This window comes from Rana temporaria, chromosome 4 (assembly GCF_905171775.1).
Source record: "Rana temporaria chromosome 4, aRanTem1.1, whole genome shotgun sequence".
Lineage (NCBI taxonomy): Eukaryota > Metazoa > Chordata > Amphibia > Anura > Ranidae > Rana > Rana temporaria.
In genome coordinates this window covers 3005685-3032564 of record NC_053492.1, presented here as the reverse complement: position 1 = coordinate 3032564, position 26880 = coordinate 3005685, and the positions used below count along the sequence as shown (strand labels likewise).

At 45.3% G+C, this 26880-nt stretch overlaps 1 protein-coding gene across 1 annotated transcript in view; it reads right to left on the bottom strand.

The window, feature by feature from the left end:
• The window catches only part of LOC120935225 (zinc finger protein 850-like), a gene marked incomplete at its 3' end in the record, with an annotated part of 160877 nt that overhangs the window by 74266 nt on the left and 59731 nt on the right, over window positions 1-26880 (bottom strand). Inside the window, 1 exon segment of the mRNA XM_040347391.1 lies at window positions 1239-2254. Coding sequence (XP_040203325.1) covers window positions 1239-2254 — 1016 coding nt within the window.

Below are 26880 nucleotides of genomic sequence, written 5' to 3'. Positions count from 1 at the left end.
AATATATAAGATCGTAAGTCCTACATCTCGAGGGGTAGGGAAGGTTTTTTTTTTTTTTAGGGGGGGGGGTTTGCTTTGGGGAGAAGATGATAAAGAAAGAAGGAGAGAGGGATATAGAAAACACAGATTTGGGGTCCAATTATGCTGCTTTGATGAGTAGAATAAGGAAGGGCAGAAGTAGATGTCTAGTTGGATGTGTTAAATCTGTGTATCTGTTGAACGTTGAATTCTATGGAATATGTATTCTGTTTTGTATGTTTCTCTTTTTTGATAAAGTAAAAATATAAGATATGGAAAATACATGTACATTCCTTCTGTGTGAATGAGGGAAAAATGGAGTTTATTTGCTGGTCGAATAATTTCCATTGATTTAAACTAGAAAATACTACATTTGCCACTAGCTGAAGATAATTGCTATTAAACTTAGCGCCATCTAAAGCCCAAACATAGGTTTTGTCATTTTAATTCAATGGTTAGTCTAATAGTGTTTTCTTATTGAAGTTCTATCCTTCAGTGTGTACTGTACTGATAAGTGTATGAGTATAATCTCAGGTATTAGTATGAAGACATGTCTGATGAAGGGAAATAAGACGTCTGTTTTTCAAAGAATTTATTGGACTAATGTGACAATCATTCATCCAGCTGTTACAATTTCTGGCTGTGATCTAACACAGTGATTTCCTATGATCATCAGCTCCATCTAGTGGCCATAATCAGGTATTTTTCCTGAAATACCTCAATTAGTGCAATACTGCATTATGGTCACTAGATGGAGTCAAGGAAATCAGAGTATGAAATAAAATACATCCAATATTCATCACAGCTGGGTGAATGCCGGTCATAACCGTTCAATTTTTTTTTTTATTTTTTAAACAGACCTCTAAGTGTCTGTGAAATCTTCCACCACAAAATGTACTCAGCCAATGAGAGGTAATGACTCCATTTTTATTTTTCTACTGCTATCAATGGCCAACACGGTACAACACTTCATCCATGTCTTTTGTGATCTCTGATCTCCTTATGAACTGTTTCTTACATGATGAAGATCAGCCATGGAGTATATCTGAGGTGTATATCAGGGTGTGCTTCTTCTCCACATGAGACCTGTGATGTCCAGCAACATTCATATACAAGACATTTCCCGCACTCAAGACACTAATACACCTCGAGGGTTGTGTGGGATCCCTGATGTACAGGAAGACAGGACTTCAGTGAGGAACATTTCCCTCACTCAGGACAGGAATATGGCTTCTCCCCTGTGTGAGATCTCTGATGTTTGTAAAGACTGGACTTTGCTGAAAAATATTTCCCGCACTCAGAACAGGAATATAGCTTCTCTCCTGTGTGAGATCTCTGATGTGTGTCACAATTGGACTTCGCTGAAAAACATTTCCTGCACTCAGGACAGGAATATGGCTTTTCCCCCGTGTGAGATCTCTGATGTTTGACAAGGTCTGATTTTTGTGTAAAACATTTCCTGCACTCAGGACAGGAATACGGCTTCTCCCCTGTGTGAGATCTCTGATGTTTGGAAAGACTGGACTTCACTGAAAAACATTTCCCACACTCAGGACAGGAATACGGCTTCTGCCCCGTGTGAGATCTCTGATGTGTGTTATGACTGGACTTATCTGAAAAACATTTCCCACACTCAGGACAGGAATAAGGCTTTTCTCCTGTGTGAGATCTCTGATGTGTGGAAAGACTGTACTTTGCTGAAAAACATTTCCCGCACTCAGGACAGGAATACGGCTTTTCCCCTGTGTGAGATCTCTGATGTGTGGAAAGACTGTACTTCGCTGAAAAACAATTCCCGCACTCAGGACAGGAATATGGCTTCTCCCCCGTGTGAGATCTCTGATGTGTGGAAAGACTGAACTTCGCTGAAAAACATTTCCCGCACTCAGGACAGGAATACGGCTTCTCTCCCGTGTGAGATCTCTGATGTGAGGAAAGACTGGACTTATCTGAAAAACATTTCCCACACTCAGGACAGGAATACGGCTTCTCCCCCGTGTGAGATCTCTGATGTCTGGAAAGATAGGACTTCTTTGAAAAACATTTACCGCACTCAGGACAGGAATACGGCTTCTCCCCCGTGTGAGATCTCTGATGTGTGTAAAGACTGGACTTCACTGAAAAACATTTTCCGCACTCAGGATAGGAATACAGCTTCTCTCCTGTATGAGATCTTTTATGCTCATTCAGCCTGGATTTAGAACGGAAACCCTTCCCGCACTCAGTACAGGAAAGCCTCTTCGCTGTTGGAAGGATGGCACCATCCTGCACAGTCTGAGGTTCCACAGGATAAGAGGAATACGATTGTCCGGCACCGTCCCTCACAGTCTGAGGTTCCTCAGGATAAGAGGAATACAATGGTCCGGCACCGCCCCTCACAGTCTGAGGTTCCTCAGGATAAGAGGAATACGATGGTCCATCTACACTGTGTGGTGCCGGATGGACATTTGAGGTAGTCGGGTTTTCTCCTGGACTATACTGTGTGATGTCCTCATCTTCTACTTTACAGTCTGGAGACAAAGTGAGACAATCCTCTGAGGTTTTCCTCATCTCCCGTCCATCTACTAAAATAGGAATACAAAGATTATTACTAGACATAAGCAGATTGGTTCCCCTAAACCAGGACTCCGCCCACATCAGGCAGCTTTGTCTCTGAGGATCTTACAATTCCCCCCTCAAGGTAACTAGTAAATGGGTCCTCTGTAGGGCGGCAACTAATGATTATTTTCAGAATTAATTAGTTGGCCAATTATTGTTTTGATTAATTGGATAAAAACCTAAAAAAAAGGTTTGGTGTATAATTGAATTATTATTCTTGAATATCTATATAGAGCAGTAAATATAAATATCCAGATATATAGTTGGATATTTAATCCACTCTGAGAATAACAGACAGATATATGTATTATTAGAGGGTGAATCTGCTACATATCACAATCAGAGATCAATAGGGGTGCAACGGATCAAAAATTCACGGTTCGGATCGTTCCTCGGATCACAGTCATGGATCGGATCATTTATCACTTTTTTTGTAGCTTGTCGTTTTCCTTTTTTATTTTTGTATAATTTTCTTATTTTTAATATTATTTTTTATTCTTTACTTTTATTAAATTAATAAAATAAGTAATTTAATATTTTTTTCTTATTTTTTTACACTTAACTTTATTGCGATCACACAGGAGAAAACAATTCCCTGTGTGATAGCAATTGGAAGTGACAGGTTCTCTTTATTGACCCTGTCACCTCCAAAAACAGGAGTTCATTGGTGGCAGGGACAGGAGCCAGACTCGGCAGCCGGGGGGGAGGAGGGGGGGACAGAGTCCCGAAGACAGAGCCAGCCGAGGGATGTATGGGGGGGGGAGAGGGGAGGACGGATGGCTGCACACATGTTCTGCTAGAAAGCAAAGCAACTCACCGCCCGTTTGTTAAAACTGTCTCCATGCTGCTCGCACACAGCCCCGCCTCCTCCTAACCCCACGCTGTGATAAACTTAACACATCCCAGCATTAGACCCGCATTCTGTCTATCACAGCGTGGTTGAGAGCAGGCGGGGCTGTGTGCGAGCAGAGCGGAGACAATTTCAATGTGTGTTTTACCTGCAATCCCGCGGCATGCTGTGGATCACGTACGTGCAGATCCGAAGTCATTGATCCGTACGGATCAATGACGATCCATTGCACCATTAGAGTTCAACATTAATAAAATATAAAAAAGAGGTAAAACGCTATTTTGCAGATTATCAGACAGGAGTGTAATATAATATGATGGATGACAGACTCCCTTGTCATAGACAGGTAGGTGGGTAAAAGCTCCCTGCACCTGATGCACAAGCTCCCTAGCACCAAAGTCAAAAGTCTCTGAGTCACTTTTGTCTCTGACATGACAAGGGGTGCACAAATAAGCTCAGTAGTCAGCGGATCCCATCATCTTCTGCGTCTGCTACATAGACTCATTCCCTTTATCCCAAAGAAGACATAGCTGTCATGGTGGGAACAATAATCAACTCCAGACTCGACTATGCAAACGCCCTTTACCTCGAATTACCAAAGTACCAAATTGCTCGTCTACAAGTTGTCCAAAAAACGGCGGCACGACTTGTAACAGGTAAAAAACCCTGGGAATCAATTTCCCCCTCCCTTAGATCCCTTCACTGGTTGTCCGTGAAAGACAGAATTACATTTAAAGCACTCTGCCTGACGCACAAATGTGTACAAGGAAGTGCCCCCAATGTCTATGTGAAAAATTAAAATGTCACAACCCCAATCGCATTCTTTGTTCTACTAACCAAAACCTACTCCAGATACCCAAGGCCAAAAACAAGTCCAAAGGAGAACGAAGATTTTCAGTCCAAGGACCCAGACTATGGAACGCTTTACCAACCAGCATTCGAACGGAAGTGAATCACCAGGCCTTCAGGGGAAAACTCAAAACCCATTTATTCTGGCAAGGCAAAATACAGTAGGAAATGGATACCAAGCGCCCTGAGGCGATTTAGTTTGCATGTGTTGCGCTATACAAGTTTCTCACTCACTGATGTCACTTATGCTGGCCGTACACAAACTCATTTTTCTTTCACAAAAAAAGATTCATCCAATTTTCTAACCATTAGTGGGTCAAATCGGCGTTCATTTTCCACCACAGTGACGGGAAAATTGGAAGGAGCAGAACAGAAAACTTTTCTCCATAGAACAAATTCTCACATGGTGGGTGTGGTTTTTACTCAGAAGTTACATTCATTTTATAATTGAATGGTAAAAGAAAGTGGAATTTTCTATCTACACTCGTCCATTCATCGAATGTACAAATCATTTTCATACAAATATTTGTGTGAATATTCTCATCCAATAATAGATCCGTGTATGACCAGCATAGGACATTTATAGCAGCAGCATGATTTTATTTCATCATCTCTTATGATGGAGATAAAAAATATTCCTTTATAGTACAAAAACATCAGATAATCACTACTATAAGGGATTCATTTATACTGTGAGATAGTGAAAGTAATATATCTTATATCATATATATAATAATAAATATACCCAGAAGTAGGATATATGGGGATTTTACCTGGGAGTCACACATGAAGATATATGGAGGTTAGAGGGGGGAGGGGGGACTTTTATATTAAAGTAATACTGAAAGCTGAGACTTTTGTCATGGACATAATAATTTTATATATAATGCACAATACTAGTAAACTTTTACTTTATGTAATAGTAATGCCTTCTATTCCCTCCAGTCTATCAGCCTCCACCTTCTCTGGGTTCAGATGCTGATCTTCCCTGTGCAGAGACCTTAAAGTCATTGTAAATGTTGGATTCCTTGTCATACTTACCTGCTCTGTGTAATGGTTTTGAACATCTCTGATTTAACTCTTCTGGACCCCTCCTCCCCCAGCACTTCTGGCTCCTCTTGCCTTCAGAGTTCCCCTATAGGAAGCCACAAAGTATAGTATAGAGTTCCCCTATAGGAAGGTACAATGTATAGTATAGAGTTCTCCTATAGGAAGCCACAAAGTATAGTATAGAGTTCCCCTATAGGAAGGTACAAAGTATAGTATAGAGTTCCCCTATAGGAAGGTACAAAGTATAGTATAGAGTTCCCCTATAGGAAGGTAAAGGTCTGCCTTTAGAATCACTTGCTTCCAGCTCTTGCCCAGGACTACATGTCCCATGAGACATTGCTCCTCACACATTCAAGTTCTCAGACATTTCCTGACATGTATGGATGGTGTACTGAGCTGTATTTTCTGATATGTAGAGAAATAATGCATTCTGTATGCAAGCTAATTAATCGACTGACCAACTAATCGATTTATGAAAATATTTGACAACTTTTTTTCATAATTGATTATAATCGATTTCAGCCCTACATCTCTGAATTTCTTTTTTTTTTTTCCAAAAGTTTTTATTTATGCTTTTCCAGTAACTGTTACAGTACATTCAATCACATAGCAAGGATAAGTGCGGACGCAGCCGCCATAAAGTGTGCATGACAGAAATAGGTAACCGAGACAAACGTCAGCATTACATGAACTATTAAACCGTAGTCAACAGTAAACAACAGTAAATGCTGGCGTAGCCCTCCGATCAGGCTTCAGAATTGGGTGCTGTCTACGCCCTTTCAACGTCCTGCATTAGCTGAGAAATGCAGTACCAGAGTAAATAAAACTCATAACCCTGGCTAGGTGTCTGTCAGCACTGCTAGCAAACTACAAACAGAGAAAGACCCTCATATTCCCACATTCCTAAGGCTGGTACCTTCAAAGCCGAACAGCGGCTCAAGGGAATGGAGACTAACATCAAGTGGACACTGGTCCTGATATCCGGCTTCATGGGGTTAGGGAGGGGGAGAATTTGGGACAAGAGAGGGTGACCCGCCACAGCTCAGTGAGGGTGCAGGAGATTGGGATTAATGGTCAGCACCGTCAGGGCCTGATACTTTTGTAGTCAGTCGAAGTGAAGTGAATCCAACAGGCCCAAGTCTCTGAGAACTTCGCAGGGGTATCGTTTGCCTGATGGATTAGTTCCTCCATTTCCATTGTCTTTTGGAGACCCTGAAACCAATCTGCTACAGACGGAGGGTGTGGGGATAGCCAGTTGAGAGGTATACACATCCGGGCCACATTCACCATATGCATGGCTCGGGACCGGTAGTATCCCCTCGGGGGCGACTGGGCGTGGTGAAGGAGGAATTGAGCGGGCGCATATTCCAGATTTTCGGTAGTTATTTGGGCTATGTATTTGTGGACTGTCGTCCAGTAGCTTTGGATTTTGGGACAGGTCCACCATATGTGGAGAAAGGAGCCCATCTCCAGATGACCTCTCCAGCATATTTTCGGAAGTGCGGGGTTAATGCGATGCAATTTAAGGGGGGGTTTTGTACCATCTGAACAGGAGCTTGTATGCATTCTCTTGTGTCTGGACGTTCACCGAACCTTTGTGAGCAAGCCTGTAAATGTTCTCCCATTCCGACTCCGTGAGATCGAGCCCTAGGTCTCGTTCCCACTGTTGGTTGGCCCAGTGAATTTTGGACGAGTGTGTACAGAACAGGAGGCTGTATATGATCGAGATAAGGTGTCTCTGTGGTTCCCTACTATCGCAAAGCTTTTCAAATGGGGAGGTGGGCCTGGACCAGTTTGAGCCGGGGGCTGATCTAGCAAAGAAGTGGCGGATTTGAACGTAGGTCCAGAATGGAAATACGTCCCTGTCAATTTTGGTAGCAAGCTCAGTCTGTAGCATGAGTCTCCCGGAGATAAAGAATTGGCCCGCCCGTACAGTCGGGTGGGGCCAATCCTCAGCCAAAAAGGCAGGGTGCATTCCTGGGGCGAAGCCTGGGTTCAGTCTGAGGGGCGTCATAGGGCCGCACAAATCGGAAATTTTATGTTTGATACAAGCCTCCCGAAAGGCAGTCAGGGAGGAGTGTATTAAGGGATGGTCCTTGCATTCTTTCGGAATGTTGCGATGAGCAATCCATGGGAGGTGGGAAAGCGGGAGGGGAGAGAACTCTTGTTCGAACCCCACCCACTTCTTTTGTTCCCCGTGAGCTGTCCAGTCTACTATTCTAGTCAGGCCACATGCCAAGTTGTAGTAGTGTAAGTCGGGTAATCCCAGACCCCCCTTATGTTTAGGAGCCGTAAGCCGAGCATAGCTCAGACGTGGGCGTGTATCATGCCATATAAAATTTGTGCACGCTTTCTTGTAGGAAGAAAGGAATGCCGGGGGGAGTTTGATGGGGATCATCTGCATGGTGTATAGAATCCGTGGGAGAACATTCATCTTGACCACAGCGATTCTGCCTAGCCAGGACAATAGTTTCTGGGACCACCGTTTCAGATCAGTCAGTATGGTTTGGAGCAAAGGGGCATAGTTCAGTGAGTAAATGTCCGCCAGGGATACCGGAAGTTGGATCCCCAAATAAGTGATGGCACGGCTATTCCAATGAAATGGGAAATTCATTCGGCATAAGTTACATGTAGTCGTGGGCAGTGAAACATTCAGGGCCGATGATTTAGAAAAGTTAATTTGAAAATTGGACAAGATTTTGAAGTCTTCAAAGTTTTTCATCAAGTTAGGGATAGTCGTGAGAGGATCTGTCAAAAAAAGAAGAACGTCATCCGCGAACGCCGCAATTTTGTATGTATGATTCTTTATGTCAATTCCCTTGATCGCCGGGTTATGTCTAATTTGTCTCAAGAAAGGCTCTAGGGTCAGGATAAAAATCAAAGGGGAAAGGGGACACCCCTGACGAGTCCCATTTGCTATGGAGAAGGCATCTGACAGGCAGCCATTCACATGGACTCTCGCAGTAGGGCCCGCGTAAAGCGCGGATATGCAATTCAACAAGGACAGTGGGAGGCCTATGGCCTTCAGGGTTGCCTGCATAAAGTCCCATGCCACCCTGTCAAATGCCTTCTCCGCGTCGAGTTATAGGAAAAACCCTGGGGATTTATTGGAGATGGGCCTGTAGTTGGTCACTACCGAGGGGTCTTTGTCAGGTTTAGGCAGCACTACAATGTGGGCCGCCAGAAGGTCTCTGGGAGGCGCGGTGCCCTTGGCGAAAGAATTGAAAGCTGCGATAAAAAATGGTGTGAGGATTTTAGTATATGTTTTGTAATACCCTGCCGTTAGGCCATCAGGACCCAGGCTTTTGCCAGCCTTCATTTGTTTCAGGGCCAGCCCAACCTCCTCACTATTGAGTGGCCTGTCAAGCTCACTTTTGGCAGCTTCTGACAGCTTGGTGGGGCCTAATTTGCGTAAGAAATCTTCTATCAGACCCCGTCTCGTGGCTTGCGCAGTCGGTGAAGTAGGGGTTGGTAAATTGTAAAGGTTATTGTATTATGTAACAAAGTGCCTGGCAATGTCAGGGGAGGAGAGCATTTTACGGCCCTGTTCGTCAATCAGTGAGTGAACGGTCGTCGTGGCTTTCTTAGATTGCAAGGCTCTTGCAAGCAGTTTGCTCGCCTTGTTGCCATACTGGTAAAATGTTTTCTTGGCTAAAATGAAGTTACGCCTAATCTTCTTGCCTATAACCTCTAGAAGATCAGCCCTTGCTTGACACAAATCCTGCAGCGTTGTGATAGCCAGCGTGCGCTTGTGGGCACTTTCCATTCCTCTAATCCTCTCTGAGAGATCAGCAATTTGTCTTTGCTTTTCTTTGTTGCGTTTAGCGGCAGCTGCGATCAAAATGCTCCGGACCACACACTTGTGGGCTTCCCAATTAATAACGGGAGCCGTATCTTCAGATCTGTTTTCCCGAAAAAAAATTCTAAACTTGATTCTACTTCTTTAGCAAGAATCGGGTCTGTGAGTAATGAGGGGTCTAGTCTCCATACCCGTGAACGAGGACGAGATTCAGGGAGCGACAGCGTGGCCGACACGGGGCTATGGTCCGACAAAAACATGGGATCGATAGAGGCGTATTTTAACAAGGGCAAATCTTCCTGGGTAACGAACAGGTAGTCAAGGTGGGAGTATCGGTCGTGAGGTGAAGAATAGAAGGTGTAGTCCCTACCTGTAGGATTCAAGGTGCACCACGTGTCATGTAAGAGGAGGTTCTGAAGGAGCTTCTTAATTCTTCTCAAGGCTACGTATGGTAGGGAGGAGGTGCCCGTGGTACATCTCTGAATTTCTTACCAGATCATTTCTTTATTCATGGACCTTAGTCAGAGAGTGTGGAAACAACGAGAACTGTCTTTTATAGGAGTGACAGTGATGAGGGGATTATAGGACGAGTGTCCCCACCCCCTCTATCACTCATTGTCATCTTTCCAACACAAGAAGTCCTGCACTTCCTTATTTAGTCCATGATTTAGTCATGAATAACAGCAGGGATGAGCCCCACCAGAGGTCAGAGAGTGAGGAATGGGGGAGAACAACCAAGATAAAGACTGGACTGATCTTGAAGACCACCATCATTGGGTTATTGACTCCTCCCTCACTATTATCAACATGTAAAAGTCTGTGTTTCAATCAGATTATCAGATATAAAATGTCCAGACTCATCCCCTTCATCCCGGAAGAGGATACATTGGTAGTAGTCGGTACAATCATCAACTCTAGACTCGACTACACAAACTCCCTCCACTTAGGACTACCAAAATACCAGATCTTGCGCCTACAAGTTGTTCAGAGCACAGGAGCCAGGTTGGTAACAGGAAAGAAACCCTGGGAATCCATCACCCCATCCCTGAGGGCCCTTCACTGGCTAACAGTAAAGGATCAGGTCACATTCAATACCCTCTGCCTCACCCACAAATGCACACAAGGAAAGGCTCCTCAATACTTATGCGAGAAAATAAAACACTACTCCCCTCATCGCACTCTCCGATCATCTAACCAAAACCTCCTCTATATCCCCAAGTCCAATTACAAATCAAAGGGAGAACGAAGATTTGCAGCCTAAGGACCACGGCTATGGAACGCTCTACCAACGGACATCCGCATGAAAGAAAACCATCGGGCCTTCAGGAAAAACTTAAGACCCACCTATTCTGAAGGATAAGGAAGCCAACGGATGGAATAAGCCCCTTGAGGCGATCTAGTTCGCATGTGTAGTGCTATACAAGTTATTCACTCACTCACTCACTCACTCACTCCAACTGGTAGAAAATGGGAGCAAAAGAGAATTCAGATTATGTGTATATATAGCAGTGGGTGGAGGAGAGAGCGCAGAAGTCAGGAGTATGTAATGTACAATATAAATTATACAGGGTAATGGTCAGGACTCGTAATATTGGTATTCAGTAATCAGTGGAAGCTTAAATGTTTACATGAGACAAGTTGCAGAGATCCCACACCGCTGCCTCCCATCTCCTGAGACTGCACTCAGTGACTTGGGTCTAATGCCACGTACACACAATCATTTTTCCAGCATGAAAAAAAATGTTTTCAGCATGTCCAAAAAACAACGTTTTTCGAACTTCATAATTAAAAATTACGTTGCCCACACACCATCGTTTTAAAAAAATGATGAACAAAGCGCGGTGACGTACAACACGTACAACGGCACTCTAAAGGGGAAGTTCTATTCGCCTTTGGGCTGCTTTAGCTGATTCCTTGTTAGTAAAAGACGATTTGTGCTTTTCCGTCTGTGACAGCGTGATGAATGTGCTTACTCCATTATGAACAGTAGTTTTACCAGAACGAGCGCTCCCGTCTCATAACTTGCTTCTGAGCATGCGCGGGTTTAAAATGTCGTTTTAGCCCACACACGATAATTTTTTACAACCTGAAAATGACATTGTTTAAAACGACGTTAAAAAATGCAGCATGTTCGAATTTTTTATTGTCGTTTTTCAGAACCTGAAAAATGATGTGTAGCCCACACACTATCATTTTAAATTACATTTTTCAAAAACAAAATTTTTTTAATGCTGAAAAATTATCGTGTGTACGCATCATGAGACTATACAGACATATCCCTCCACCCGGCACAGCCAGCAGACAACAGTACAGGTAACCCTGGGAGAATTGTTCTGTCAGAGATCTTACCGTACTCGGTATGAGGCAGAAAACCAAAGTATATACCCCAGGTACTTGGGTCTAGTAAACGCCTATGGTGAAAATGAACATTTTGCTGCCAGCTGAACCCCAGAATCTCCATAAATCCAGTCTAGAGACATAAATTGTGTCTGCAGCACAGAGAAGGAAGATTATCCGAGAGAAATACAGGAATACAGGACGGGGAACACAGCTCAGGAAAGTGACCAGGGGATTACAGGCTGATATCACCCAGTCCCCGCCCTACTCTGGACCAATCAGTGAGCAGTATGGGTGGAGAAATGTATTTAGTGTTAATGACCCACCTGTGCTGATCTCTGTAGGAGTGTCCTCCTCTATAAATGTCCCCGTTATTCCATCCTCCTCCATAGACTGCTGATCATCCCTCACATACGTCTCTTCTTCTTCTGATTTCACCTCAAATTCTATATCGATTGGATCTCCACTCTAAACCAAGAAAACGAAAGTGATTATCATCCGTAAACAATAGGAATTATTATTGTGACATCACATAAATTCACACATCTCTAGGAGTCCATGTTCTAGATGCTCCGTCCCACCAACCTTGTAACAGTGGGGGATGGTGTGACCTTCCTGTGTGGAATCCTTAGAATACAGAGGACATCTCTCTGGTGGGTTCCTGGTATTAGGTGGCTCCATCATATCCTTGTGTCCTTCTGATAACTCCTCCATCACTCCATACTCCTCATCCTCCTCTTTATACTCTTCTTTAATAACAATATTATCATCCCCGAGATTTCCACTCTGATGGTGGTGGGGGATGGTGTGACCTTCCTGTGTGTAATCCCGGGAATACAGAGGACGGGGACATCTCTCTGGTGGGTTTCTGTAGCTGGATGACTCCACCATGGTGTCCTGGTACAGATCTTTGTGTTCTTTTAGAGACTCTGACTCCTCCATCACCCCATCCTCCTCTTTTATCTCTTCTTTAACCTCAACTTTAGGATCTCTCAGGTTTCCACTCTGAATATAGAATAACAATGATATCAATGGTAACAATGCAGATAATGTACAGATCCTAATCATACTATCAGTGATTGTTCCTCATCTACCTGATGATGGTGGGGGATGGTGTGACCTTCCTGTGTGGAATCCCGGGAATACAGAGGACGGGGACATCTCTCTGGTGGGTTCCCATTACTGGATCCATCTGTAGGAAACACACACACTGACTGAATACATTGTTTCTATGTGTTTATCAGATGATGGGGGATCTAGGTGGAGCCTCCGTACTGCTCTCTCCTTTACAATAAAGTCTCCTCTTACCCGGTGATGTGAGGGGCGGCTGATTCTCCATCATGACGTCCTTGTAGAGATCCTTGTGTCCTTCTAAATACTCCCACTCCTCCATGGAGAAATAGACAGTGACATCCTGACACCTTATAGGAACCTGACACACACAATGATACAGTCACCATCCAGACACATCCCTTGTCTGTTACTGGATAATGTCCCAGAATTCCCGGCACCGCTCACCTCTCCTCCATCATCTCTCTGGTGAAATGTGTATATAGACTGCGCTGCCAAAAATGAAATCAAGATTATTAAACAATTTGTCACATGTAAAAATGTTAAAAAGAAATTAATGACACCAGAAAATATAACGAATGTCCTATGTATCAAAAAGTCCCCTTCAAATATCAGTTGAACAGGTTCTGGTGCCATTAGTAACAGATAAACACGTGACCACTTCCAGGGGACCCCACATGGATGACACTCACCACAATGGATGGATCTTCTATTACTAGATAGGTCTCACTGCACTTTTTGGTTGGACCCGCTGTGTATCTTGTCACCAACTTGTCCATTCATATCTACCTGGATGTGATTTCTTCCAATGCCTTACACTGCCACTCCCCCCACTAATAAAAGTGGTATAATCTGTTTAGTATAGACCAACGGTATCCAAACTGTGGCCCGGGGGCTGCATGTGGCCCTTTGCTTCCCTTTATCTGGCCCTTGGGGCACTATTCCATCCACTGACACTAACAATGGGGAATTATTCATACCACTGACACCAATGATAGGGCACCATACCTTCTATTGAAATCAACAATGGGGCACTATTCATTTTATTGATATGAATAATAGGGACACAGTTCCTCCTACTGACACCAACGATGAGGCATTGTTTACTTCCACTGGCCACTCTAAAGTCTAAACTGGCCCTTTGTTTAGAAAGTTTGGGGACCCCTGATATAGACTGATGAGGTGAGAAGGTGATTGGTGGGAAAGGTGACACATCTCCAAAATGGAGTGTTTTCCGGCCCTGTAAGTGGAGAAATGTTCTGACCCTGAAGGGGTTAATCTAGGTTTCCACACTATATATGTGTGTACCATCATCTGCTGGAGATAAAAGACATCACAGGGACTATGGAGGAAGAGGACGGACATGACGGGGTTACTGGGTGTAAATAGAAAATAAGATCTTATTACCTCCTCTGCTGCCACTTCCAGCAACCTCTCCTCTCTACTTCCTCCCGACTCACCTCTCACCCGAAACTTCCTGTCTGTCTTCGTAGCGATCTCCTGTCTGGGTAGAAGTGAGATCACCACCTTGTGGCTCTCAGAGGAATTGCAGTCCTGAGAAATATATTGAAGTGATCTTGTGCTGTGTGTATGTACTGTATATCCTTATAGATGGGTCATCTCCACTCCCACCAAGGGGGATAGAAATATATTACTGACTAGTCCGGCCTTTATCATCCAGGGATCCTCCAAAGAATTCTAGGGGTTCCCTCAGAATTGATAAATTTCTGTCTTTCAGTAACAACAATTTCATGATAATGTAAAAATGTCCTTCTTTCACTGATCACTGATATGAGGGGATCCTTCTCCCATCGGTCACCAATAAGGGACCAATAAACAGATCACTTGTTTGGTTTTGTTTTGTTTGGGTTTGGACTGAATTTGCCCTGTTTGGAGTGAGATAACGGCTGCACTGAATGGGTATTCAGCCAAGATGAACCTTCAGTTGCATGACTATGGTATCCCATATTTTACCCTTTACTGCTAAGACCCCACCATTTCTACTCCCACTTAACTTTTAATAAATAATGAGACCACCACTGTAAACTTGGAGTAAAAACTGGCCGTAGCAGCCTCCTTTATTTTAAATAACTTAAAATATTAAATAATAAATAACATATAAACCACATATTCCTGAGAAAAACAGTTCTATCCATCGTAGTGCTGGACTTTGCAGCGCCACTAAACACTATCTTGTAACCATTTTAACTTTATAACATTTTGGCACTGCGGTACCTAACCTCTGGTCATAGGCCTCAAGCCGACAAGCTGGCTCAGAGACGACCACTAGGGATGAGCTTGGTGTTCGACCCGAACGTATGTTCGACTCGAACATTGTCTGTTCGTACGTTCGACGAATTTCGAACAAATTGGGTCGTTCGCACCAAATTCGAGTGACGCGCATCGGCCCATAATTCACTGTGGCATTGCGCGCTGATGATTGGTCAAGCATGCACCATGACCCTGCATGCTTGGCCAATCACAGTGCGCAAAAAACGAAGGGTGGCTTTGGCCAATTATGGCTCAGGGGGTTTAGTACACGCCCCACACTATAGAAGGCCGCGTGTATTGTTTTCCGGCTTTGTTAAAGAGAAGTCAGTCAGACAGTTAGAGAGAGAGAGAGATAGAGAGAGACACAGTGTCTTTTCTACCAGATAGATAGATATATAGAGCAGGCAGGCTAGTCATTTAAGTTAAATTTACAGTGTGTAGAGGATATACATACATCCTAGCGTTGTACATATATTTATACACTGTATAGCTTAGCTAGATCAGCTATTCCTATTGTTAGGCAGTAGATTGTGCTAGCTGCAGTGCTCTAACGTGTTGTATTGCCTGCATAGTGTTTAGTTTACACCTAAACATAGTACTCAGTGTTAGTGGACGTGTGCTATTTAATTGCACATACATGCAGTTGCTGTTACTACACGTGTGCTATATAATTGCACATAAACGCATTAGCTGTTACTGCATGTGTGCTATTTATTTGCACATAAACGCAGTCGCTTTTACTGCACATGGGCTATTTAATTGCACATAAACGCAGTCGCTCTTACTGCACGTGGGCTATTTAATTGCACATAAACGCAGTCGCTCTTACTGCACGTGTGCTGTTTTTTTGCCCATAAACGCAGTCGCTCTTACTGCATGTTTGCTGTGTTTTTGCCCATAAACGCAGTCGCTATTACTGCACGTTTGCTATTTTTTTGCCCATAAATGCATTAGCTGCTACTGCACATGGGCTATTTAATTGCAAATAAACGCAGTTGCTGTTACTGCACGTGGTCTATTTAATTGCACATCAACGCAGTCGTTCTTACTGCACGTGTGCTGTTTTTTTGCCCATAAACGCGGTCGCTCTTACTGCACGTGGGCTATTTAATTGCACATAAACGCAGTCGCTCTTACTGCACTGTGCTGTTTTTTTGCCCATAAACGCAGTCGCTCTTACTGCACGTTTGCTGTGTTTTTGCCTATAAACGCAGTCACTCTTACTGCACGTTTGCTGTGTTTTTGACCATAAACGCAGTCGCTCTTACTGCATGTTTGCTGTTTTTTTGCCCATAAACGCATTAGCTGCTACTGCATGTGGGCTATTTAATTGAAAATAAACGCAGTTGCTGTTACTGCACGTGGGCTATTTAATTGCACATAAACGCAGTCGTTCTTACTGCACGTGTGCTGTTTTTTGCCCATAAACGCAGTCACTCTTACTGCACGTTTGCTGTGTTTTTTCCCATAAACGCAGTGGCTCTTACTGCACGTTTGCTGTGTTTTTGCCCATAAACACAGTTGCTCTTACTGCACGTTTGCTTTTTTTTGCCCATAAATGCAGTCGCTCTTACTGCACGTTTGCTGTGTTTTTGCTCATAAACGCATTAGCTGGTACTGCACGTGGGCTATTTAATTGCAAATAAACGCAGTCGCTGTTAGTGCACGTGTGCTATTTAATTGCACATAAACGCATTAGCTGTTACTGCACGTGTGCTATTTATTTGCACATAAACGCAGTTGCTGTTACTGCACGTGGGCTATTTAATTGCACATAAACGCAGTCGCTCTTACTGCACGTGTGCTGTTTTTTTTGCCCATAAACGCATTCGCTCTTACTGCACGTTTGCTGTTTTTTTGCCCATAAACACAGTCGCTCTTACTGTACGTTTGCTGTGTTTTTGCCCATAAACGCATTAGCTGTTACTGCACGTGGGCCATTTAATTGCACATAAACGCAGTCGCTCTTACTGCACATGTGCTGTTTTTTGCCCATAAACACAGTCGCTCTTACTGCACGTTTCCTGTGTTTTTGCCCATAAACGCAGTCGCTCTTACTGCACATTTGCTGTTTTTTTGCCCAGAAACGCAGTCGCTCTTACTGCATGTGTGCTGTTTTTTTTGCCCATAAACGCATGCGCTCTTACTGCACGTTTGCTGTTTTTTTGCCCATAAACGCAGACGCTCTTACTGCACGTTTGCTGTGTTTTTGCCCATAAACGCATTAGCTGTTACTGCACGTGGGCTATTTAATTGCACATAAACGCAGTCGCTCTTACTGCACGTGTGCTGTTTTTTGCCCATAAACACAGTCGCTCTTACTGCACGTTTTCTGTGTTTTTGCCCATAATAGCAGTCGCTCTTACTGCACGTTTGCTGTTTTTTTGCCCATAAACGCAGTTGCTGTTAGTACACGTGTGCTATTTAATTGCACATAAACGCATTAGCTGTTACTGCACGTGTGCTATTTATTTGCACATAAACGCAGTTGCAGTTACTGCACGTGGGCTATTTAATTGCACATAAACGCAGTCGCTCTTACTGCACGTGTACTGTTTATTTCTGATTTTGTCCTGTGCAGGCTATTAAAATGTCTGGAAGGACAACAAAGAGAGGCAGAGAGTCACGAGGGCAAGCAGGCTCTGCATCTAGAGGCAACGCTGGTGGTGGACACGGTGCATCCTCTTCAGGACGTGGCCGTCTGACACGCTCATCCTTCTTTTCGGGAGCTGGCCGTGTTGAGCCTCAACATGCAGAGAAATTAGTAGAGTGGATGACCAAGCCGTCCTCATCCTCTCTCACCCAGGCTGAGCTTAGTTTGTCTGGCAAAGCAGCTGCCAAGGCGTCCTATTCCCTCTGCACAATGGCATCACACAATCCTTCCCTAGTCCCAACATATACTCCTGAGGAGTCCCCCGAACTGTTTCAACACAGTGTAGGATACATGCTACATGAAGATGCGCAGCGTTTTGAAGGCTCCGGTGACGAAACACAGATAGAGGAAGGCATTGATGTGAGCCCAGAGAGAGCGGGTGCCCCGAGAGGGACAGCAATCTGGCAGTCATGTTCCCCCAGCTGCATCATACTGCCAGGTTTTCGACAGTGATGAGGAGGGAGGGGATGATGAGGTCACTGAATCTACGTGGGTGCCTGATGGGAGAGAGGAAGAGGAAGAGGAGGAGGAAGAGGCACAGGCACATCTCCAAAGAGGCAGGATGCCCTCCAGGGGACAGCTTAAGGGCAGCACACCAACTGCATTACATCGCAGAGCTACGCCTGTGCAGGGCGCTGCTGTGTCTCAATGGTACTGCAAAAGTTCTTTGGTGTGGGCCTTTTTTGAGACATGTGCATCAGATCGCACCATTGCTATTTGCAACATATGTCTCAAGCGTATCTCGCGTGGCCAAAACATCACCCGCTTGGGCACCACATGCTTGACCAGACATATGTCGACCTGCCATGCAGTTTGTTGGCAAGCATACCTGAAAGACCCACACCAAAGAACAAAGCGGACCTCCCCTTGCCCCTCATCAGCTGAGAGCTCCAACCCCACTAGACCCTCAGTTCTCTCTGAAGCCTGCCCTGATAGGACTGAAGGTGTAGAAATAGGTGTGTCACAACCTAGTAGTACATGCGGGAAATCTACTGATGGTAGCAGACAAATTTCCCTGCCCCAGCTGCTGCAGTGCCGAAATAAGTACTCTCCCAGCCATCCACATGCCCAGCGGTTGAATGCTAGCTTAGCGAAATTGCTAGCACTTCAACTGCTACCTTTTCAGTTGGTAGATTCTGCCCCCTTCCGTGAGTTTGTGGAATGTGCGGTACCTCCGTGGCAAGTACCCAAACACCACATTTTCTCACGGAAGTCGATTCCCGCTCTCTACCGGCATGTGGAAGGCAATGTCCATGCCTCGCCGGACAGGGCAGTCAGTGGTAAGGTGCATCTTACCGCTGACTCATGGTCCACCAGGCATGGACAGGGACGTTACCTCTCTTTTACGGCGCATTGGGTGACTCTGCTGGCAGCTGGGAAGGACGCAGGGCAAGGTACAGTAGTGTTGGAGGTTGTTCCGCCACCACGCCTCCAAAACACTACTACTGGTTGTGACACACCTCTCTCCTCCACCCCCTCCTCTTCTTCTTCCTGTGCTGATGTTTCCTCTGAACCAGCCGTGCTCCATAGGCATACGAGGGGCTACGCAGGAATGCAGGCCAAGAGATGCCATGCGGTGCTAGAGCTGGTGTGCTTGGGAGACAGGAGCCACACTGGGGGCAGAGGTTCTGTCAGCTCTACAGGGGCAGGCTCAGAGGTGGTTGACGCCACGCAGCTTAAGCCAGGAATGGTGGTTAGCGACAATGGCACCAACCTCCTCTCTGCCTGCGACAGGGAAAACTGACCCATGTGCCCTGTTTTGCTCATGTTCTCAATTTGGTGGTGCAGCGGTTCTTGGGCAGGTACCCAGGCTTACAGGATGTCCTGAAGCAGGCCAGGAAAGTCTGTGTGCATTTCCGAATGTCATACAATGCCACTGCTCGGCTGACAGACCTCCAAAGGGAATACAACCTGCCCACGAACCGCCTAATCTGTGACATGCCCACCAGATGGAACTCTACATTGGCCATGCTGCAGAGGGCCATCAATGAGTACCTGTGCCAATATGGCAGCAGAACTGGGTCAGGGGAGCTTGTTTTTTTCCCCCACGCCAGTGGGCCTTGATCAGGGATGCATGCACTGTCCTGTCACCATTTGAGGAGGCCATGAGGATGGTGAGCAGTGACAGTGCATGCATCAGTGAGACTGTGAGACCTCAGTGAGACCACTTATTCACCTGTTGGAGCACACGCTACATGGAATAATGGACAGGGCCCTTGAGGCAGAACAGAGGGAGGAAGAGGAGGACTTCCTTACCTCTCAAGACCCCCTTTATCCAGACAGTGGTCCTGCATGCCCGCCTAGCACACAGGAAGAGGACGAGGTGGCGGAGGAGGATTGTATCAGCAGCATGGAGGTGGAGCCTAGCACTCAGCAGCAGCAGTCTACAAGGGATCACTTAGAGTCCCAAGGAACCCGTGGACTTTTACGTGGCTGGGATGAGGTGGCTGCAGATCCTGTCGTCCTCAGTTACCTAGAGGACTGTGCCCCGAATGCCTCAGCAAACCTACACTGCATGGCCTCCCTGATCCTGCAAAGCCTGTGTAAGGATCCTTTTGTTCGTGGTATCAAGGAGAGGGATCATTACTGGCTGGCAACTCTCCTTGATCCACGTTACAAGAGTAAGGTTGCGGAGCTTATCTTGCCGTCGCAGAGGGAGAAGAAGATGAAACATCTTCGGGAGGCCTTGCAGAAGGGTCTGTGCAACGCGTTCCCAGAACCTGGGGGATTACCAAATCCTGTTCCTGGACAACGTGTTGCTGAGGCTTCGGTGAGTCACAGAAGGAGCGATGGAGAAGGTGGCGTCTGACCAATGCGTTCAGACAATTTTTTAGTCCACAGCCCCAAGGTATGACCGGTTCCAGCAACCATCGCCAGCGTTTGGTTTACATGGTGCGTGAATACCTAGGGGCAAGATCAGACTTGGACACCTTCCCCACCGAAAATCCTTTGGCTTACTGGGTATTGAGGATGGATCACTGGCCAGAGCTTGCACAGTACGCAATTGAGCTACTGGCTTGTCCTGCATCCAGCGTTCTTTCAGAACGCACATTCAGTGCTGCTGGAGGCTTTGTGACCGATCACAGGGTGCGCCTCTCCACCGACTCCGTCGATCGACTGACCTTCATAAAAATTAATCAGGCTTGGATCAACACCAGCTACCAAGCACCTGATGCAGATGTAACTGAATAATTTTTTTGAAATGACAAATTCCTTGGAGACTGCCTATGCTGATGCTGAGTGACTGTCCTGTTATGCTGCTGACTGAATATTTTTGTTTCTGGGCTCCGCCACCAGTGCCTAAGGCCCAATTTTTCTGCCCCTGTTTAACAGGGGCGTCTAATAACAATTGTTGATGCAATACTTTGCATGTGGCTCTTTGCTGCGCTCCAATTACAGTATCTGAGGGGTTGCAGTGTTGTGTTGTGCCTAAGGCCCTATTTTTATGTCCCTGTTTAACAGGGGCGTCTAATAACAATTGTTGATGCAATACTTTGCATGTGGCTCTTTGCTGCGCTCCAATTACAGTATCTGAGGGGTTGCAGTGTTGTGTTGTGCCTAAGGCCCAATTTTTATGTCCCTGTTTAACAGGGGCGTCTAATAACAATTTTTGATGCAATACTTTGCATGTGGCTCTTTGCTGGGCTCCAATTACAGTATCTGTGAGGGGTTGCAGTGTTGTGACACTGCCACCAGTGCCTAAGGCCCAATTTTTCTGCCCCTGTTCTAGTACTTTTCTTTGTTTGATTCTTTTCTAATTTGAGTTCATTCTAGCTTTCTCCTACATTATCATAGTGTCATGTTTATTTTCCTGTACTAAATACTCATCATTGTCAATGTAAACATTCATTTGTTCTTTGTTCTTTTAGGCAGCATTGATATAATAAGAAGCCACACATTGTTGAGTATCCAACAATATTTATTGTATCACACTTAAAATGTGTCATTTTCATTTTTTTTAAAAAAAATCTTAATATAAATTGTTTCATTTATTTTTTTAAGAACTATATTTTTGCTTTTAAATACTTGTCTACATCTATTTTTTTTTTAAACCCTCCCCAGAACATCAATCAGATTATTCAGGTTTTGATCCACCTTTCGGTTGTTCTTTATAACCTTCTCTAAGGCGAGGTTTGTGTCCTCTATTTCTGCCCTGCAGGACATTATCTCCCCAATGAGCACCTGGGCACTGTAGGTGTCTAAGCCGCCCCCAACAGTTCGAACAACTCCTGAAATTTGGAAAAAAACATGTATTAAAATTATGCAGGCCTACATGTATTACCTGAAGCTGTGCTGTATGACACTGACCTGATGTGGTGGCATTTTGCACTTCCTGCACATCCGGCGAGGGTGGGGCTTGGTCATCTCCACTGCTGCAGCTTGATTGCGGCCTATGAGATTGTAAAAAAAGGGATAGATGAATGAAAAAGATTAGAGGCCTGAAAGAGGAATGTCAATCATTCTTTTTAAAAAGTGTGGTACAATTGTCTGTTTTTACAATCCTTCTAAGCTTAACACAGGATTTTATCCATTACCAAAGCTGCTGCATTTCTCTATCTTTGGCCAAGTTTCCTACATGGAAAAACAACAAGTATACACTGGATCACCTCTGTGTGACACCCTAACTAGGTTGTTCTTGTGGCCAACACTCAGTGCCGATCCTGACCTCCCTGGGGCCCGAAGCAAAATGACATGGCACATTAAAAATGAGAAGCGGAGGGCGCTGACGGCAGTGACATGTCACATTAAAGAAAGTTGAGAAGTGGGGGGAGGGGGTGTTCTGCTGTCGGAAATGACATCTTACATTAAATTGAGAAGCAAGGGGTGCTGACTTCTTGCCTCTTCTCCCATGCAGCCAGCGAGTTGAGAAGCAGGGTGAGGGGGCGAAAATGACTTCTTACCAGGCAGGGCCTCTAGTTATTTGGGGGGCCCTTCGCAGCTTTGCGGGCCCTAAGCGGCTTGCATAGTGAGCCTATAGGGCGGATCGGCCATGCCAACCATTGTGCTACTGAATCCATATGTGTAATCAACTGCTGTGCTGAGCATACTTTCCTTTTACTGTATATTGACTTAAGTTGGATTATTTAAATCTAGTTAATAACACATCTACATTAAATAAAAAATTGGTCTTCATATATAGAATGAACAACCAATTATTATGCCCACAAACATGAACCTTGAGATATCTATTCTTGAACTGTATATATACACAACCTGAAAGAAAAAGCACATGCCGCAAAATAATACAAAACAAATAATCAGAGTACACTTTTAAATAACTTACATCTTCTGACGACTCTTTGAATTCTCTCAAGCTGCTCCGGCTCTCTTTTGAGGGCTGACCACCTCTTCCTCAACTGCTCCCTTGACCTCTGCACCTTAAATTTCTGATGGAGAGTCCTCTGAACATTCTCTATTATCTTGGCCTTGACCTTCTTGGGGTTCTTGTAAGGCCCTTTTAGACAGTCATAGTCCTTCTTTTTAAGGATGGCAACCATCTCCACCATTTCAAAGCCATGTTGGTGGCTTTGTACCTCCTCTTGCTCCTGGTGGGTACCTGGCCTCTCTCCTTACTTGTGGTTGCAGCTTCCTGTCTCTCCTGAGTGTCCTCCATCATGTCTTCAGTGAAGTGCATTGATCGACCGAAAAGGGGCGTGGCAATTACTAGCACGATCATCATGGGCGGAGAGACGTGCGGAGCTTCTTGCATGCGTAGTGTATAAGGGATATTGCATGAGTAAGAATGTCGTTCGCAGTCGGTAGAAAACATCGGGAAAACAATCGTGCAGTACGACGATACGAAACTTGATTTTTGGACTTTATAATCAGTGGATGAGTTTGTGGGTTAGATATAGGGAGAAAGCTAAGGCTTGACTGACATTAGCTTTTTTTGCTTAATTTTGACTTGCAGAAATAATGGAAGCCTTCAGAGAACAAGAATTTGTTCAAAGGGGGCCCCGGATGGCAACCCCCCTTTTTTCTAGAATTTTTCTTTCCCAAAAAAAATTTTTATTGAGCCAAGATCTGGCATTGTAATGCCCCCCCACCCCTAAAATAATCAACATATTGTTGCCACACAGCACGTGCACTTTGGGGGGCCAAGCCTGCATGGACAGTCTCACGGGCCACCACCACTGGAACATCAATGGCCTCATCACCAGGCACAAGTGTCATGTAGTTTGTTGAGGGTCTCTTTAGGAAATTGTGCAATATGCAGCAGCAAAGTCCGACATGGTTCAGATTCTTCTTAACAAACCTACAGTCCTTATCTTGTTTGCACCGCCTGTATACTGCTGTTCAAAGTATATAGAGCCAAAGGGTCTTGTCAGGGCCGATCCTCCCTCCAAAGGGTCTTGTCAGGGCCGATCCTCCCTATAGGCTCACTATGCAAGCCGCTTAGGGCCCCGCAAAGCTGCAAAGGGACCCCAAAGTACTAGAGGCCCCGCCTGGTGAGAAGTCATTTTCGCCCCCTCACCCCGCTTCTAAACTCGCTGGCTGAGTCATTTCCGACAGCAGAACACCCCCCCCCCCGCTTCTCAACTTTCTTTAATGTGACATTTCACTGTCGTCAGCGCCCCCTGCTTCTCATTTTTAATGTGCCATGTCATTTTTCTTAGGGCCCCAGGGAGGTCAGGATCGGCACTGGGTCTTGTAATGTTACCTGGGGGGAGTGGTGGCGGGGAAACTCATGCTATTTTTTTCCATGATTTTTATCGCAAGCAGGCAAGCAGTATTAAATTACTTTTTTTCTAAGAGTAATCTCATGTTGTGCAGGGACATTTCTAAACACGTGCCACTACTATAGACACCCAGCAGGTACCATATTTAAAGGAATTTTTGATTTTTTTTTCACTTTAAGCATCATTAATATCGCTGCTCCAGAAAAAACTACAGTTTTTAAAAGTTTTTTTTCCATTGATACATGTTCCCTGGGGCAAGACCCGGGTTCTCAAAGACGTTTTCCAACAATAACTTGAATATTGGGCTTTAAAATTAGCACTTTTGAATTTGAACGTTCGAGTCCCATAGACTTCAATGGGGTTCTAAATGTTTGCGCGAACGGTCGGTCTGTTCGAACGTTCTGGTGCGAACTGAACCCGGGTATGTTCTGCTCATCCCTAACGGGGAGCAAGACGCAGCAGCAGAAGAGGACTCAGCCGAGGAGGTTATCGAAGAGGATGGAGTAGGAGGAGGTGGCAGCAGGCCTGCCTGCAAGTCGTGGTGGTGTCACCAACTCCTCTGCAGAGCCACGAATTACATGCTTGGCAGCCGTCAGCAGGTTTAAGCAATGTGCAGTGTAAGTGATATACCTGCCCTGACCGTGCTTTGCAGACCAGGTATCAGTGGTCAGATGGACCCTTGCCCCAACACTGTGTGCCAGGGATGCCATGACTTCCTTTTGCACAATAGAGTACAGGTTGGGGATTGCCTTTTGTGAAAATACATTTCGGCCGGGTACCTTCCACTGCGGTGTCCCAATAGCTACAAAATTTTTGAAGGCCTCAGACTCCACCAGCTTGTATGGTAAAAGCTGGCGGGCTAAGAGTTCCGACAAGCCAGCTGTCAGACGCCGGGCAAGGGGGTGACTCTGTGACATTGGCTTCTTATGCTCAAACATGTCCTTGACAGACACCTAACTGTGGGCAGATGAGCAGGAACTGCTCAAGGTGAGAGACTGAGTGGCGGGTGGTTGAGAGGGGGCAAGGAGGACAACAGTGGTTGACGTGACTGAAGATGCTGCACCAGGAGGAGGATGGTGGCTTTGAGCTTGTGTGCTGCTTGTACACATCATCATGTGTTGATCCCATAGGCGTTTGTGATGTGCGATCATGTGCCTTCGCAAAGCAGTTGTACCTTGGTGGGTGTTGTATTTCCCACGACTCAGTTTCTTTTGGCACAGGTTGCAAATGGCATCACTGTTATCAGAGGCAGACACACCAAAAAAATGCCACACTGCTGAGCTTTGCAATGACGGCATTCTGGTGGTGGCAACAGCATGCGTTGATTGGCGTGCTGTCTGGCTGACCCCAGGTGCCGATACATGCTGTCTGACTGTGCCACTAGCTCCTTGCGACGACCTCCCCCTGCTTCCAACTCGTCTCCTCCTCCTCTCTGTCTCCCCATCTGAACTTTCCCCTTCTTCTTCTTCTCTTCAAGCGGGCACCCACGTGACATCGTCATCATCAACCGCTTCACCTGTATCTGACAACTCAGCAAAGGAAGCAGCAGTGGGTACATCATCAACACACCATACGTCCATGTGTGTAATGCTGCCTGACTGAGTCATATCCCTTTTATCTACATCCTCTGGCAATAATGGTTGCGCATCACTCATTTCTTCCAACTGATGTGTAAATAACTCCTCTGACAGATCAAGTGAAGCAGCTGTGATGCTAGTGTTGGTGGTGGCGGCAGATGGGCGAGTGGTAACTTGAGAGGTGCCCGAAGCTGAGTGGGAGGAGGTAGAAGATTGGGTGTCCTGTATTAGCCAGTCAACTATGTCCTCAGAACTTTTCGAGTTCAGGGTACATATCCTCTGAACACTTGACATTATTCTAGGGCCAAAGGGAATCACAGCACCACGCCCACGACGGCCCCTGCGGGGTGGCCTGCCTCTGCCTGTCATTTTTTTTAGATTAGTTTAGTTGTACTATGCGTGCAAGCTACTGTGCCAACACAATATAGATGAGATGTGGCACTGGCAGGCAGGTGGGCAGAGTTTACCCTGTGAGGCAAAGATACCCTGGCAGACAAAAGACTACTATTTAGTATTGCAGTGAATTTTGTTTTTATATCTTATCAACTGTGCCAACACAATATAGATGAGATGTGGCACTGGCAGGCAGGTGGGCAGAGTTTACCCTGTGAGCCTGGGCCCCTTACATTACACAGCACCCCGCAGCTCTGGGCCCCTCTACATAGCACCCAGCATCACTGGTCCCCTTTATATTACACAGCAGCTTGCACCACTGGGCCCCTTACATTACACAGCACCCCACAGCTCTGGGCCCCTCTACATAGCACCCAGCACCACTGGACCCCTTTATATTACACAGCAGCTTGCACCACTGGGCCCCTCACATTACACAGAACCCCACAGCTCTGGGCCCCTTTACATAGCACCCTGCACCACTGGACCCCTTTATATTACACAGCACCCTGCACCTCTAATCTAACTAAACTATACAGTGTATAAATATATGTACAACTCCTGGTGATGTATACAGGGAGTGCAGAATTATTAGGCAAGTTGTATTTTTGAGGATTAATTTTATTATTGAACAACAACCATGTTCTCAATGAACCCAAAAAACTCATTAATATCAAAGCTGAATATTTTTGGAAGTAGTTTTTAGTTTGTTTTTAGTTTTAGCTATTTTAGGG